Source organism: Mchenga conophoros, linkage group LG7, assembly GCF_057382185.1.
Source record: "Mchenga conophoros isolate Kocher_MC1m ecotype Shallow Benthic linkage group LG7, M_conophoros_male_GT1.1, whole genome shotgun sequence".
Lineage (NCBI taxonomy): Eukaryota > Metazoa > Chordata > Actinopteri > Cichliformes > Cichlidae > Mchenga > Mchenga conophoros.
Window position 1 is genome coordinate 12,630,205 of NC_140532.1, and position 16,115 is coordinate 12,646,319.

The 16,115-nt window shown below is 38.5% G+C and overlaps 3 protein-coding genes across 7 annotated transcripts in view; 1 reads left to right on the plus strand and 2 right to left on the minus strand.

Annotated features, from left to right (window-relative positions):
- Positions 1-37: 37 nt before the first annotated feature.
- On the minus strand, positions 38-9,448 carry pstpip1a (proline-serine-threonine phosphatase interacting protein 1a). The gene is made up of 15 exons (XM_085282147.1): positions 9,319-9,448; positions 8,242-8,342; positions 8,080-8,154; positions 7,920-7,954; positions 7,723-7,829; positions 7,540-7,602; positions 6,899-7,003; positions 5,417-5,462; positions 5,109-5,188; positions 4,457-4,555; positions 4,276-4,372; positions 4,012-4,096; positions 3,835-3,911; positions 3,033-3,130; positions 38-2,865 (listed from the first exon to the last, which is right to left on the minus strand). The coding sequence occupies exons 1-15, from the start codon at positions 9,346-9,348 to the stop codon at positions 2,734-2,736; spliced, it is 1,230 nt and encodes a 409-aa protein (XP_085138273.1). The 5' UTR covers positions 9,349-9,448; the 3' UTR covers positions 38-2,733.
- rcn2 (reticulocalbin 2) lies at positions 8,929-13,337 on the minus strand. Of its 2 annotated transcripts, XM_085282149.1 has the most exons (9): positions 13,278-13,337; positions 12,711-12,851; positions 12,515-12,617; positions 12,236-12,432; positions 12,039-12,152; positions 11,820-11,913; positions 11,580-11,719; positions 11,084-11,168; positions 9,991-10,128 (listed from the first exon to the last, which is right to left on the minus strand). In XM_085282149.1, the coding sequence occupies exons 1-8, from the start codon at positions 13,278-13,280 to the stop codon at positions 11,121-11,123; spliced, it is 840 nt and encodes a 279-aa protein (XP_085138275.1). In that variant the 5' UTR covers positions 13,281-13,337; the 3' UTR covers positions 9,991-10,128; positions 11,084-11,120. The 2 variants fall into 2 exon arrangements, with proteins under 2 accessions (XP_085138274.1, XP_085138275.1); XM_085282148.1 differs by lacking the exon at positions 11,084-11,168 and having other exon boundaries at positions 8,929-10,128.
- An 830-nt stretch (positions 13,338-14,167) lies between these two features.
- The window catches only part of scaper (S-phase cyclin A-associated protein in the ER), a 58,194-nt gene continuing 56,246 nt past the window's right edge, over positions 14,168-16,115 (plus strand). For 3 of the 4 annotated variants that reach the window (XM_085282151.1, XM_085282153.1, XM_085282154.1), the window contains exon 1: positions 14,168-14,488. In XM_085282151.1, coding sequence (XP_085138277.1) covers positions 14,318-14,488 — 171 coding nt within the window. In that variant the 5' untranslated portion in view covers positions 14,168-14,317. Of the gene's footprint in view, positions 14,489-15,331; positions 15,706-16,115 lie in introns of those variants that run through there. The other variant, XM_085282152.1, reaches the window with a different exon arrangement.

Genomic DNA, 16,115 nt, shown 5'->3' on the forward strand with positions numbered 1-16,115 from the left:
TTTTTAAAAAAAACAAACAAACAAAAAAAACAATAGGTTTGTCTTTTCAGTTCAATTTAATAAATATAAATAAATGCGTTACATGCACTTGTGTTCAGACTACAATTATCTGCACATTGAAAATATACAAAGGCCTTTTTTTTACATTTTGTATAGTATGCATTACTTCCACAGGCTTTTATATTGCTGCCACTAGGAGCTGTAAAGAGAAATGAGTCTCACAAGTTTCACAAATGTGTATGATGTGACCACCCTCTGCGTCTCCTCCTTCACTACATCCATTACATCTTCTCCTAAGTTTCTCTAAACTGCTCTGAACTGTCCTGCTGATGTTCTCATTTTTAATCTTTCCCTTTTTAGCCTCAAAAGCATAAATTAAAAATTTAAATCTAATGTACAATGATTTGTGTGCAATTTAGAAATTTACAAATTCGTGCTCCAATTCACACCCAAACAGAAAACACTTTACCCACAAATCACAAATCTGATAATGTTTGCACTTCACTCTTTCAGCCCCAAACACATGCTGCATTTGAGTGCGAGTGGGACATCTGGGCTTCCTACATGACTTCAAATAACCTTTTTTTTTTTTCTTTCTAAATAAACAAAATACAATCATCACCTCTCATCTAGAACACATACGATTATCTATTACAGATACTACTCAGCAGCCTATGAAGATTAATAAATGGTCACGGTTATTCGTCTAAACTAACATTAATGTAAGCCTAATGAGTGATCGTGAACTGTCAGCATTTTGGCATCTGCAGATGTCAATTAGCTCCTAGCATTAATTTTTTATTCACAAGCCATTTTGATTTTGTTTTCATTAGGCTTAAGTATTTGAAGTGAGAACTTTAATAATAGTATGTCATAGTTTATTATGAATAAACTATTCATAATAAACTTACAAAAACACATGCACTTTAAATATGACACTAATAAGACATATCTATAAGTGTAATTAACAAATAAGCAGTCAAGTATAGACTGTTATTCCTGAACAGCTGAATTTGTTGAAAATAAATTGCACTATTGCTCACATTCAATCAATTTTAGGATTATGTGTTTAGTTTATTAGTCCTAAAATCTTTCATCTTTAGTGTCTTTCGCTTTACTTTTGAGGCTCTTAACTAACCGGTACACTCCCGTTTTAAAATGGAGAGAAATCAGCTAGATGTGTGGGTATTTGACTAAGCTGAGTAAAATATGGCTGTCATTGTTGACCCCATGTGCAAGGTGGTTTAAAATAGTTCATTAACAGTCATGCACGAGTCTAAGATTAATTAAAAAGTTTGATTTCACTGTGGCTTATGCAGAACACTGGGGAATAATGTTTTGTGGAGGCTTGATGCGTTGTACCACTGTCAACTACTAACTGTCTTTCCAGTTAGTTTCCCTTTCATGGTTCTGATTCCTCAAGTCTGTTAAAAACATACACAAACTGTCCTAGAAAGGATTTTTTAAAATCTGCAGGTAAAAAAAAACAAAAAAACCCCACTGTACTCTTTGTTTGTGTTTACTTAAAATATAGGGTGACGTCACTTCTCCCTTCACAGGTTCCACTGAAGTACACTGGGGTGAGACTGCAATACACACTACTGGATATTTGCTATCTTGTTTTGTATGTGGTCAAGAATAGTTTTAGCTGAGGCTCTGTCACAGCATCTTCAGCTTTCACAGGATGTTGAAAGCGGTGCTGTTGAAATTGTTCACACTGGGCCCTTTACCAGCAACCCTCTAAATTATGTGTGTTAAAATGTCGCAGTGTGCTGGCTTCCTGCACGTTTTGCAAACATTTCTTCCAGCTATAACTTTGAACTCTTAGTACCAGTAGCAGATATTGGGTCAGGGACTCTGCACAAAGGATATCTGCACAAAGAAATACAATAATTTTTTACTTCTATTTCCCCCTTTTTTTGCTTTTAAAGCAGATGTCTTTGTGACTTGTCTGTTTTATTTTGCTTCACTTGTGAACTACTTTATAGGTTTAACTATTAGCCTATATTAGCTTGTAGGTTTTACTACTTTAGCATATGCTATGCATCAGTCTGTATAGCATCTGTAATTGGTTTATGTTCTAGTCGAGGGCTAACAAGCTATTCTCTTCATTTAGAAAATACACCTGATTTATTTGAATTAGGATAGGAATAAGCAGAAAACCCAAATGTCCCAGTTTTTATTCTAGCATTTAAAAACAACATGCATTTATGGATCTGTGCACTGCTGAAAGAAATGAGAAGTATCTCATACCCCAATTGCACACCTGACATGATCTGTCCTTATTAGATTACAGTCATTTAATTGACACCTGTAAGCAGAGGAAGCTTTTTGAAAGTGTAAATGATCAGATCTGTAAAGTCAAGCTTTAAAATTTGTGCATACATGATCACCATTTATTCAAGAATAATAAACTAATATAAAATATTTTTAAATGTGTTCAAATGGCTTTGTATTTGGGTGTAGAGCACACATTTGTGCATTCTTAAAATTTATACACACATTTATACATCCTAGTTTGTGCTTGTAGATGCACATCTGTGACACCTTTGAGACTGATTTCTCTCCATAACAGGGTGTCAAAATTCTAAATCCTACAGGTGCTTCAGTGATACTTACAACAGAAAGGTAATGGCGGATAAGATGAAGCTCTGGGGTTATTCTATTCCATAGTCTTTACAATAGGTACACAGAAATGTAGCAGTTACACAGTCCTACATACGGCTGTTAGACTCATTCTTTAGCAAGATACGAGCCTGGAACCAGTCCAGAAATACCATTTCTTTTCACTGTCCACCAGCCATCTTCACCTTGTTCCAAGACAATCACAATATCTCCAACAGATAGAGGGAGTTCATCCTCTCCCTAAACAGGTACAGAAACAATCAAAGGGTGATCTTTCAAATCAGTCAAAATGCTTAGAACTAAAATGCAAAGATTTGCAAATAATGTTACTCTAAAACCTATTTTACTATGTTAGAGCCATGAAAATGTCTTATGTAGAAGTTAAAAATCCGTGCCCAGAACCTGACCTGTGCCACATAGTCGTATATCGCCTTGTATTCATCACTTCCCATTTGGGACGCCTGGAATCCAGGAATGGACGCATATACTCCATCTGATGTTTCTCCTAAAGACACATCACATGTTAAATGGACTCATTCTTATGTATTGCTTTTCTACTCCGCCGGAGTAATCAAACCGCTCTATACAACATGCCTCATTCACCCATTCACTTCTAAACTCAAGTGCAAACTAAACTACATTCATACTCCGATGAACGCATCGGAAGGCAACTTGGGGTTAGTATGCATGCCAAGGATATTTGGCATGCAGACTGGGGAAGCCAAGGATCGAACCACCAACCTTCCGATCAGTAGCTGATCTGCTCTGCCACCCGAGCCACAGCCACCCCGCTACTGTGTATAGCACACACACTCACAATATTTAGCTCAAAGTACACATCTGATCAGGTCATTTAGTTTTTGGTGCGGTGTGCAGCAGTATTACCATTCCCTTGTTCTGACCCCACAGCCAGATAACATCAGCTGATGTACTCTTTCACCAACTGAACCAGTTAGGCTCTAATTAAGGACTTTTTAAAAACATTTGGAATCAAAACTTGTACTGTGTCAGATTCGCTGCTCTGCTTCCACATTTCCCACTATAACGTCATAAGCACAACCTTGTGTTCATTCCCGAGCTTGGAAATCATTTGTATAAAGAAGAACTTAGAGCTGTTCTACACCGTTTGTTACCAAGATTAAAAGACTTGCACATTTGTTTACTTCCAGTAAGAAATTGCAGTGTCATCCCAACACGATGGTACTTTACCTGCAGACTGGGGAACTCCTTCGTTGATGTTTACTTTCGAGCCACTGGAACAGTTCCCCTGCAGAAGATTTGAAAACCTAGAAATTGAGGAAAGTATTCAGTAAGGGATACACAAAAGATATTGAGCAAGAAGTACAAGCTATGTTTATTATTCTCTTGATGTGGTGACAATCTAACCTCTTCATGACTCCAACAAATCCAACTCCGCCGTTTCTCTCAGCTGTAGGATTCTTATCGTAGTAATTTTGATATTCAACTGGAGCTGTGGAAAGAAAGAAAAATCTGTTTTTACAGATCCAGTAGCCTGGTACACCATTCATCTTTCCTGTTTCCTCTGCTAAGCATTCCGTCGCATGCTTTAGAGTTGAAAGATAATATTAAAATGTTCAGCTTAGAACATATTCAAATCCAATTCAGGAAGGCAGCAGGTTGAATACCTACCTGGGGGGGTTGAGCCAGTGCTTTTCATCTCAACAAAGCCGTTGTTGTCTGTGACGATGTCACACATTTCCAGCGACTTCCTCACATTTTCATAGCACTGAAAGAACAGTTTGTCCAGAAAACATTGTAAGCATGCTACCTCTCTGTCCAATTCAGGTGAATGAAAAGCAGCTGCACTCACCTCATCTTCTTTCACACATTGCATTGATAAGTGGTTACAATGCACCCACAAGGCATTTCTAACAACACTGATGCGGTCTTCTTCTTGCTGCTGAAATATCTACAAAAGAGCAGTTTGAGTGGACACTTATGTTGAGGCTAGAAACTGTATTTATATAGTCTTAAAAATAAAGTGTTGCAACTAGCAGCTTCCTGCACAAGTGGAAACTTAAGCCTTCGGTGAGCTCAAAGTACAGGTTTTAGTACCTTGCCCCTGCCACCCCAAAAACAAACAAACAAACATTTTTTTAGATATATTTGAGCATGGGTTTTCATTTGTATGTAAATGTGTTATGAGTTGACATCTGCAAGTGTTCTTATAGGGTTGTGTGAAGTTGTTGAATGGTTAGTTCAGCTTTGTTGATCTTATCACATAAAGAGAGGTCTTATTGCCCGGAAATGTTCTGGGCACATTAGTGACTCACTATGTGTCACTATCCTCTGTGAATGGGAAGTATTACACTCGCTCAAAGGCAAAGCAGGCCTCAAATACTGCTATTTGTATATTCTATAAATATACAAATAGCAGTATATTCTAGAAAAATATTAAGCCATAGCGTGCCGTTTCAATTTGAGAGAGAAAGAGAGAGAAAATGCACATTTTAAAAGCATACCTCGCATGTGTCAGTGTGAGTCGATTCCCACTCTTGACGGATCTTGTCAAGCTGTTCAATGTTTGTCGTGTACTGTTTCTCTAAAGGAAAAATGAGCAAAATGCAAAAACCAAAGTAAACATTTTGAGTTTTAATGTTCAGTTTATCCTGAATATAAAATAAATAGCTGCACTTTGAGCTATTTATCGTGTCTTCAAGTAAAAGCGAAGTTCATAGGAGCACCAACCTAAAAAAAAATATCATGTCTTGTCAGTTTCCTACCTGCATTTCAAACATCCTACTTAATTTTGCTTATTAGTTGTCCTTACCAGCCTCTTCTGCAGCCTCTCTCCACTGTTTGGATTTGTTGTTCATCTGATAAATAAAAAAGAGCAAAAATATGAGACACAAAAAATTATAATAATGATAATACCACAATTAATATAAACGCACATATAAACCCACAGCTTATAGTTACTCAAACAATAAAATCAAACAAGAGGATTCAGTTTTAATAAAATGGAAAAATGGAATGGGATGGATGGATGGATATCAACATAAAACTAATTAGGTTTTGATTAACACTGACTCAGCCAATAAGTGACACCAAATTATTACCTTATTAATCAAAATCGTGAAGCAATAGGGGAACAGTATTAACATAGTAATAGTAATAACAGTAACTTGTTAGAATAGAATAGAATTCAACTTTATTGTCATTGCACATGCACAGGTACAGGGCAACGAAATGCAGTTTGCATCCATCCAGAAGTGCTTTAGTGATATAGATATATTACAATATATATTAGCAATAATATAGATATGTAAGTATATTACAGAAATGGGTCTCTTATGGTATTTTATAATGTACACGGTATGAAGCATGTTGTGAATATTTTATAACTATAAGTATGTACAGGCTGTAGTGAGTACAAGCTATGTACAGGATATGAACAGGATATAAATATGAAAAACTATACAGAATATGAAATAGTGAGATGTATCAGTTTACTTAAAATACAACTTAAAAGTGTCTATTTCTGTTCTTTTTTTTTTTCACAGAAAGAGGAACTAATGTGTCAAGTTTTAGACAAATAGGCAGCCAGTTTGGACTTAAGCAACAATAAATTGTTCAGGAAGTCATTCTAACACTTGACATAATCAGCTAATCCTCAGTTAATAAATTATATGTTCTCTAGTAACTCATTAACACTCAATGATCCCAAGTTTTACAAAAAGTACCCAGTTCCTGATTTCTTAGTAAATCTTCACCGTTTTTTGTATTTCTCTGTGTAAAGTTTTTTCATGCTTTCAATTGGAATATCATAGATATTGTTAGTGACTAAATGCCAGTGCGTAAGACACTCTTATTGTTAGTCAGTCAGATATTTAAACTACTTTGCTCGGAATGATGTAGATTCAGAGTTTAACTCTAGAAAACTTTTTTTTTCTTTTATGTTCCTCTGCTGAAGTTTTTCTAAGCTCGCCCTAAATTTAAAAACGTGTACATACAAGCTTGGCTTGATGCTTGATGCCAATACTAATGCTTGGAATCATTGACAACTCTGACAAGAATAAAACCTGAAACTATTAATCCACATGCACCAGTGAGTCTGAAAAAAATGTTTCCTGCAGTTCTACTGTTGAAATGATTATTCATTAAAAGGTTATAAACAGAGTCAACTCAAGCTTATTTAGCAATGTAAAAATCATATTTACTGATGGGGAAATGACTTTGCTCAGACTGAAACGGGTGAACTGGAACAAAAACAACAGTTTGGTCAAATAATCACACAGTAGAGCAAACCTACCTTTTCAATCTGTTTGGGGGTGGCTGTGGGGGCGGTGCCCAGCTTCTCAGCCGTTAGCTCTGCCTCATCTGCCTCTTTGCAGCGCTGCTCATAGGATCTTTTGGACTGGAAGAGAAATCAAACCGAAACCATGTGAAACTACAAAACCCATGCACTGCTCATTAAAACCTTGCTTTATGAGGCCTTGACAGGAAAGGGAGTGGGAGGTGGAGGGAAGAGACAGTTGGAGGGGGTTTAGTCAAAAAAAAGAAAGAAAAAAAGAGATGTCAAGCATGTGCACCCGGAGAAACAAAATAGTTCACTCACTTCCTTCCTCTCAGCAGAGAACAGGCATCTTTGTTTATCTACAGTGTAACACAAGGGTGCAAAATCTGCCCCCTTTTTTATATGCTGTATTGACTTTTTAAACAATTTGCCTTTTAAAACATGCACAACAATGCTTTAGGGTTACAGTGAGGCCCAAGGCCCGACAGGCCTTACAGAGAAACGTCAATGACATTGTTCATTCTATTTAAAGCCTTTTATGTAATGAATAATAAATGTCCTCACTCAAGCTCAAACCAATATGTGTCTGTGAAAGTAAAAACAATAACTACCACAAACCTGTGGTCTGTCATCATGATAGCAAGAGCTGAGCTCACCTCTAATGTTTTCTTGTAGAGAGAGACTTTTGTCTTCTGGACCTTCTCCATGATGACTTCATACTAAGAATTGAGAACAAAAGTCATTGCTGTTACCAGGAAATCACACAGAGAAGCAACCAAAAAAATAAATAAATAAAAATATCCTGCTTATGCAAACAAGATGAGCATTCAAATGGGCACCTTTTTCCGCTGTTCTTTCTGTCGCTCTCTAAAGGTCTCCATTCTCTTCACCTCCTCCTTTAGGAGCCCAGACAACTGAATGTGCAAATTTCCGATGTTTTCAATTTCTGAAAAGGGACAAGACATGGGGCTAAGAACATGAAGGATGGACCGGGTAACAACGGCTTTGGTAAAATAATGTGATATCTTTTGCTTACGTGTTTTCATTTCATCAAACGATGCTCTCAAAGTGCTGTGAAAATAAAACAAAGATCATTTATTTAAAAAAAAAAAAAAGCGCCGAGTTTTTCTTATTACAGAGAATTATTGCTTAGATGCAGTAAGTATAGTGATAAGCAATTTCTACCTGATACCTACCAGATTTCATACATGCCCCCGGCCTTGCGGGCAATGGTGATAAGCTCTTTTCCATATTTCTCCTCTGCTGTTGCTCTGCATTGACATTTGGGAATAAATGCAGCCATATGTTAATGCAATAACTTTCAAATGTACAAATCTAGCCAAAATCATAGAGCCCACCTCATTTTCAAGAGTTCCTCCAATTCTTTGCACGTCCGCCGACCATCATTAAGCCTCTGAAGAATCGTCTCATAACCAACATTGCTGATGAAGTCTGATCCCTGGGTTGATAAAACACCAGCTATGCTCACTAACAAAGTTCTCAGCCATAATAGAAATCACACACCGATATTCAGTTTTGGAATGAAAGTAAAAACGAATCCAAAACCATGCTCATTTGTAAGAAAACGTTCCTGTTCCTCCACGTTTAAAAAATCAGTGATCACCTTTAGAGAGGAGCCGAGGATTTGAATGACTATCAGTGAGGTTTGCTTAGATATTTTGAGACTGTTTTTTTTTTTGCCATGGAGACACACACTGTGCATCTCACCAGCATTTGAATGGAAACTATTATATACTCTTTCACAGCAGGTTCTGAATGGAAAGCAACCGTGTGGGTAGAGTACCAAACATCTCTATTCATGTAAAAAAAAAAGAAGCTACATTCATATAAAACACTGAGATAAGGTAGATAGGAATAAGGAAGCACATAACTTTGCGGTATAAAGTTAACCTTCTAAGTTATACAAGTTGATTGCTCTTTCTGACAACCCAGTTCTTGTGGTTTTGCTCGTGTATTTAGCACGGTGGCACATAGATGTTCTAAAATGACCTTGTATCCGCCCGATGAAAAAAGAAGCCCTCAACTGTGCTGAGCCACTTTTTTATTTATTTATTATGAAAAGGTTGAGCTGAGAAAGAATCCTTTACATCGTGTGACACTTCAGTCTAGATAAACTGGACATGATGACCACAATCTAGATATAAAAATGCTTCCACTGGTCATCACTTACTGTAACAATTCAGTGTGTTTTCAAATGAGAAAAAAAAAAGCTGAATGATAAAGGAGTGAACTACCTATGGAGAGGCTATGACAAACTAAGTAAATCTCTGGTACATGCTTAGTAGTGTGCAGATACATTATGTAGTTTCAGAAAGTTTGGCTTCACGGTTCAATAAAACCTGTAGCCTACTTTATTCCTGCACATGCAAAGCACCCAGAAGTAAAGAAAAATTAGCAGCATGACAACGACTCACCCAAAAGGCATCTTTAAACTGTAATGTCATCCTGGCCGTATATTAAAAAAATAGTCCCAGCTGTAGAGTGCACTCAACTTTCAGCCACTTCTAACTCCAAGCAGCGTAGCTGGCTGTGGCTTGATACAAGTGAAACAGATCATGACACATTCAGGAAGCGAAGCTTCATGCTGGAGCTCACACTCACTTACTCATTTGATTTAAATGAGGAAGAGCTGCAACATGTCAGCACTTACCAAAAGCTGAAGTGATAGCGGACACTATTTAAAAAAAAAAAAACTGTAGCATGCAACCAAAACAAAATCTGCTTTGTTTAATGTGAATTGGATTCAGTACTTTTTCATGAAAACTGAAAATTCCACTTTGTGATGCTTCTTGCTCTTTAAGGGTAATACAAGGAATTCCCTACAACATTATGCAATCCAGTACTTTGCCCACAAACATGTACTGTTGTGTAAGTCTTCAGCTTTTGTTCACATTTTGTAACATATTGTACACGAGCCGAACAATAGATCAGATATAACACGCAAAGGATCTGTGACTGCTGAGATCATTGGTGGGTGACGTAAATACCACAACCTTTCTATAACAGACAGGGAGGAAAAAAACGACATGAAATCATTTACTGAAACAAATAACAGCTCTACATTAAACCAAAGGAGACTGTTATAATTCATCATGTGTCAGGTGCAGATGTCTGCCGTAGTCTGTTACTTCGCTGTTCATGAATGTTTCTTGATTTTTCAAAACTTCAGCCTCTGAGATCTGTCCATCTCCATCGAGGTCCATTTCCTTGATGAGGTGAAGAGCCTGTTGATGGCAGGAGAGCAAAAATATCAGTGTATATGCTACCAAATCATCTTGGAGAGAAAAGAAGCCTTAACTGCGGATTAATTTAAGAAAATTTTCCAGGACCTCTGGGCAAGGAAGGGTCTAATATACAGGATATTCCATGACCTAATTTTTAGGTATGACGCATGCTTTTAAAAGGTGTGGTTAGACCATCAAAAAAAGAAAGATAAAAAAAAAGCTAAGAAAATTATCGTAAAATAAACATCCCTCTTCCATTCACTGTACGATCCTTTAACCTGCAAAACGCAGGCTTACTTCCACGTGGATGTAGATGATGTTAAACATTTGCACAATATGAGACTGTTATGGTGCTCAGGTTGTTTGCATGGCAACTCTGCTGATGGGAAATTGCCACAGATGCAAGTCACCCTTGCTGCTTGTAGTGTTGCAAACATTTTCATGTCTTAAAAGCCTTACAACATTGAGGAGGAGATGCATGTGCACCTCTTAGGACATGAGGTCACAAATGGTGCGCTGTGAGGCAAGTTTGGGTGTGTCTTAAGGGTTTTCTGATAAACTTCTATTGTTATTATAATATCATACAAATTGGTAATGTTAGTTTACTGTATCAGAAGGTGCACTTTGTTTGGAACACCTGTTCAAACGAACAATGCAAATATATACTGTCACATGACAGCAGTATTTAAGCAGCATGCATGCATTTAGGCATGTAGACATGGTCAGGACGGTCAGCTAAAGTTTCAGTTTGAATATGACCTGTCTGTCTATGCAGAAATGGGACATTTGTTGGGCTGCATCAAAGTTAAATAGAGTTATGTCTTGGCTTTGTGTGGAACTATTTGAGAGACGCATCACCATTATTATTGCAACATGATCTCATCTGCAGCACTAAAATAAGTCACTGCTATTCAGAGAACATTTCTCTCCCTCACAAGTGTTTACTATTTTTCACCTTAAGTGGTCTGCTGGCCTCCTGAGACCCTGCATCCTCACATGGGGACATTAGATATCAGCTTTTCTGCACCTAATCCTTCATTCTGCTCAATAAAGAATGAAGAATTAGTCAAATACACAATTTGATTGATTTTATTCTTTTACACTTTAAAATAAACCCATCCCCATATGACATATCTTAAACTGCACATATATTTCTGTTAAAAGATGGCGCTTAACAGATTCACATAATCCCAAATATCCAGGGGAAATTAAAAAAGCAAACACAAGATATCAGATCTCAGGAGGTTAAGGGTTAAATGCTTTGTTAATAATTCATAATCCTTAGTAATTCTTTATTTCGAATTTCAATTGGAAGCTAGAAGCTCAGGAGTTTAAACTTGTTCTTCTTCTAAAATGTCGCGCTTATAATAATTTCACTCTTTATTTTATCCACTATAAACAGAAAAAAAAGAAAAAGAAAAAAAAGCTGAGCACATGATAGAAGACATTACTTCTTCTCTTGCTGATCCGTAGCTGTTCGGTGCAATCCAGCGGAGCTGCTCCTCTCGATTCAGCTTGCCATCCTTATCTTGATCATACAGTTCTTTAAATCGCACTGTTTCTTCGATCTCCCACTTCGAAGGGGCACCATCTGATTAAAAAAATATACATAGAAAAAAGAGAAATGTTAACACTGCACAGACGAGAAAGAGAACGAAAAGGCTGCATGCTTGGTTTAATCTCAGCCTTACCATCGCCGCGAACGTCTCCAATAAATTCACTCAGGCTGATGAATCCATCTTTATCTGTATCATATTCACTCAAGACATCCTCAATGGCAAAATCCTATTAGAAAAATAAAAGAAAACCCCAATAGATTTTTCACATGAAACTCAAAGAGCACACTTAGTGTGGATGGAAACATGCATTATCATATCAGGTTTTGCACGATTAGGAGTTAAATGTCTCACAGCCATGTGATCCACTTCAGAAGGGTGGGTGAAGGCGAGAAACTCTGTCACATTGAGGCCAGGTGTGCCATCCACATCAGCAAAGTCAAAGCGCCTCCTCTCCTTTCGATGGAGCTGCATGGTGTATGAGCCCGTGTTAGAGTTCTGATTGATATATTAATCTGTGATGTGTAAGAAGAGAGTTAAAGTCTGCTCACATGTCTAAGAGACTCTTGCTCTGGATCCTCCAGAACAACATCGTCATCAAAACTAAAGAGCTGGTTATGAGCCACCGTGTTGTATTCCTCCCATGTTATAACACCATCCTTATTGGTGTCAAACTCAGGGAAGCGCTCCTCCGCATCATCCAGAGCATATTTTCTGTAGACGTGCTGAATCCAGAGAGTAATCTCCTCTGTGGATAAAACAGACAGCCTGAGTGTGATTATTAATCCCCTTTGTTTGTCTGTGCTTTACTGGGAGAAGCACAAATATACCTGCACTTAGCAGATTGTCACCATTTGTATCAATCTTCTTTACAATATCCATCATTTTTATCTTCTGATCTGCTGGGCTGAGTTTCTTTATCTCATTAGTCCTCTGCGTAAAAGAAGCAGGGCAAGAAAGTGAGGAGATGCTGGATGAAGGATAGAAATGGAGCTCTAAAGTGCAAAAAATATGAAAAAAAGCCACCTCATCTCCCAGCAGTACATTCATGTCGTGTTCAGGGTTGTGCTGCTGTCCGATGTAATGATCATCATGCAGATGTTTATGGGAGCTTTGTCCAAAGTCGAACTGAAGAAGCAGCAGTACCAAAAATGTAGAGGATGTCATCTGTTGAGTTATAACACGCTAGGATTGAAACAACACTGGAACTGAAAACAAGTGCACACTGCAAACAGACTTGACAAAATGCAACTGTGCTATCTGGTGGCCAACAAGTGAAAGATAAAAACAAAAGCCAGATAAGGCTAATGTGAAACACTGTTTCTGAGACGGTAAAAAGACGGAGTGAAAGGCGAAGGATCACCCAGATAAACTGGAAGTCGTCGAAACGTTATGTATTTATTTTTTCTGTTCAGGTGCTTGAAACACAGAGGGAAAGAGAGAGGATGAATACGACAACCACAGGGAAGTCAAGAAAAATAAAGCAACAACAGCGTTCTTTACAACAAACAAACAGACATATAAAAGAGACGCGAACAAGCCAAAACACCCTTATATTACTCAAATAATATAGGATAACGTAGGTGTTATTACCATGGGAAGTTCTTCGTACAACTCAAGCCTCCACCGTAGTCTCTACCTCGAAGAACGACGAACATCCGATTAAAAACTTCAAAATAAAACAATTATGCAAACTCCAAAAATAATTTGTCAATATGCCGCCTCTCAAATGTGTTATGTGCGCTTTATTCAAGGCTAATAGGCTTCAATGGCTACCTCACTAGTTTACACACAGGCACAACGTGTTTAGGAAACAAGGGGGAAAAGAATAAGAAAATGATAAAGAATGGAAAAGAGTACATGTAACACAGAATATACATTTAACCCACATACAAAAAAGTTTAGCAAGATGTTCTTTTAAATCTCTTTTCAATCTCTTTTAAATATGCTCGTTTGTACTTGTTCATGAAGTTGTAGTTTGCAGTAGTTTGTAAGGCTTATGCAGTCATTGGTGTTACCCACTGGATAGCAAGCAAGCCAATTTGATTTTAAAAAAAGAGCTTATATGGAACCAGGTTCCAATGCCTTTTGATATACTTAATATGTATACAGCAAACAACAACAACAACAACAACAACAACAACAACAAAAAACACTGCCCCCGCGATTTACTAGTGATTTAATGCTAGTGTAATGTGATGTACTTTCCTCCCCCCCCCCAGAAGACTTTATTTTGAAGTCAGGTTTTCCACCTCGTGGTCTTCCTTCGGTTTGAAGGTGACTTGACGTCCTACCAAATCAACCAAACTTCCTTGAATGTCCCGCCTGATCTTAGTGGTTGCCATGGTAGACAATTCGAAGTCCCGCCTCCTCGAAAATGCATCCCACCCTTTGACCTTACTATAATTTACATGATTGGCTGGCGCCATTGTTGGTTCTACCATACGACGAATTCATTGGACCATCCAAACGCCAGTCAAAAACGCAAGGTGCTCAGACTTCCTGCATCTGTTACGCTATCCACAGTGTCATGTATTTATCTGACATGTTTTCCCATCACCTCTGACAACAGGGCGACTTTACTCGTAGACTTTAATTTGTCACCGACTGAGCGTTGAACACTAGGCGGGTCGATGTCCAAAGACAACCGCTATGATGGACGGCGGCGCGGAGCTGGGCAGCACCGTCTCGGCCCAAGAGTTAGCAACCAAGGCGGGGACGGGAGGGAAAGGTCTGGTAGCAACAGCTCAGGCTCCTCGCATGGAGGTGGCAAAAGCAAGAATGCATCCATAACTGCTTTGAAGGTATGCGCTGCTTTGTGTTTCGCAGCTAACAACTGAAGTAAAACATTTGATTTAACCAAGAACATAAAAATTCCCTGATATTCCTTGCTAGGAATTCAAGTTCTCGCGATAAATAAACATATTTTGGGTGACCTTACTTTCTGATGGTGTGATATTGTCAAATCTCGTTTCTACCTTTTTTTGTCCTCTTGGTTAAGAAAAATGCCTACATCATCATCATCATCATCACCATTATTATTATTATTATTATTATTATTAGTAGTAGTAGTAGTGGTGGTAGTAATAGTTTACCCAATAAAATTTACATTTTTGAAGATGCTAATCATTTTTACAAATTGTCTGCATACATGTATTGTCATGTTATTAAAGCAAAACTGTGAAAGTAAAGGGACTGTTTTGTAAATTAAAACAGCAGTAATGTAAACAGGCCTATATCAAAATATGTTGATTCCTTTCTTTGTCCCAAAGTGTTATTACAGACTTTCCAAGTTTGCACCATTTGTATTTGGTCAAACCATGTGGCCTTGTATGTCTTGTCCCACAGCAGCATATGAATCACTGAATGCCGGGTCCATTCAGATCTAAAGCATCACTTTGTGTGGCTAATGCACTGCGTTCGCACACACTGTCTCTGACCCTGCAGCTATACTCTCATCACTGGCAAGTACAGGATGGGGGGGCAGAGAGCCAGGCCTGCTTTGTGCACATGACTGCGCAGTGTTGTGGTAGAAGGAGAGTGAAGAGTGAGAAATGAGAAGCGGAGAGAGAGGGAGAGAGCGGGGGCTCTGATGCAGAGCAGTGAGAGGAGGGGAGCTGTAAATATAGGAAGCTGCATGCAGTGGTAGGCAGATAGGCAGCAGCAGGCAGGGAGTCGGGCCTAAGAGGTGGCTGCTAACTCAGCAGAGTGCTAGGGGCTCAGACTAGATTACAGGCAAGAATTGCAAACAGAATAGTCAAAGTAAAAGGTAGGCATGGTGGGCTACTGAGCACTTGTCTCTCACTTGCCACTGGGAGAGGAGTTAACACAGCTGGGCAAGTTGCTATAACAGTGTGGACTACACATAGGGAGTCTATTTTGGTCCTGCTGTCAGATGACGATGTCACCTTGCACAAGTGGCAATGCTGGTGAGAGGGAACAGGTTGCCTGAAGTGGGCTGTCAAGTATGTCAGGAGTGGATAAAGACGAAGAGCCTGCTTACAGATTGTACTTCTATTCTGTACGTATCCTGTGATGTGTGGATTTTTACTGCTTTTACTAATGAGCTTGTTCTCACCCACTCCACTGTCTTGCTACTTCTGTTTGTAGACCTTGCCAGAAGGGAAACCTTACACTTGCCCCTTACTCAGCACAGTCTAGAAAATAAACATGCTCTCTTGTGCATGTGGAAGGACTGCCTGATCAAAGAAGACAGCAGAAGATAGGCTCCACATTGTATCTTTCTCTTCTATGGTGCAATGGGAGACAGCTTGTTTGTAGCTGATTAAGTGGATAAAGAGAATGTTGCTTTAAGCCTTTTTGGCCTCAGGTTGCTGCACTCCGATAGCCATCAGTTGCGAGTAGGTAAGGTTTTTTCAAAACACTTATTTGTCATCCACTGGCTGCCAAGCACTGGAGATACCGAGTAAA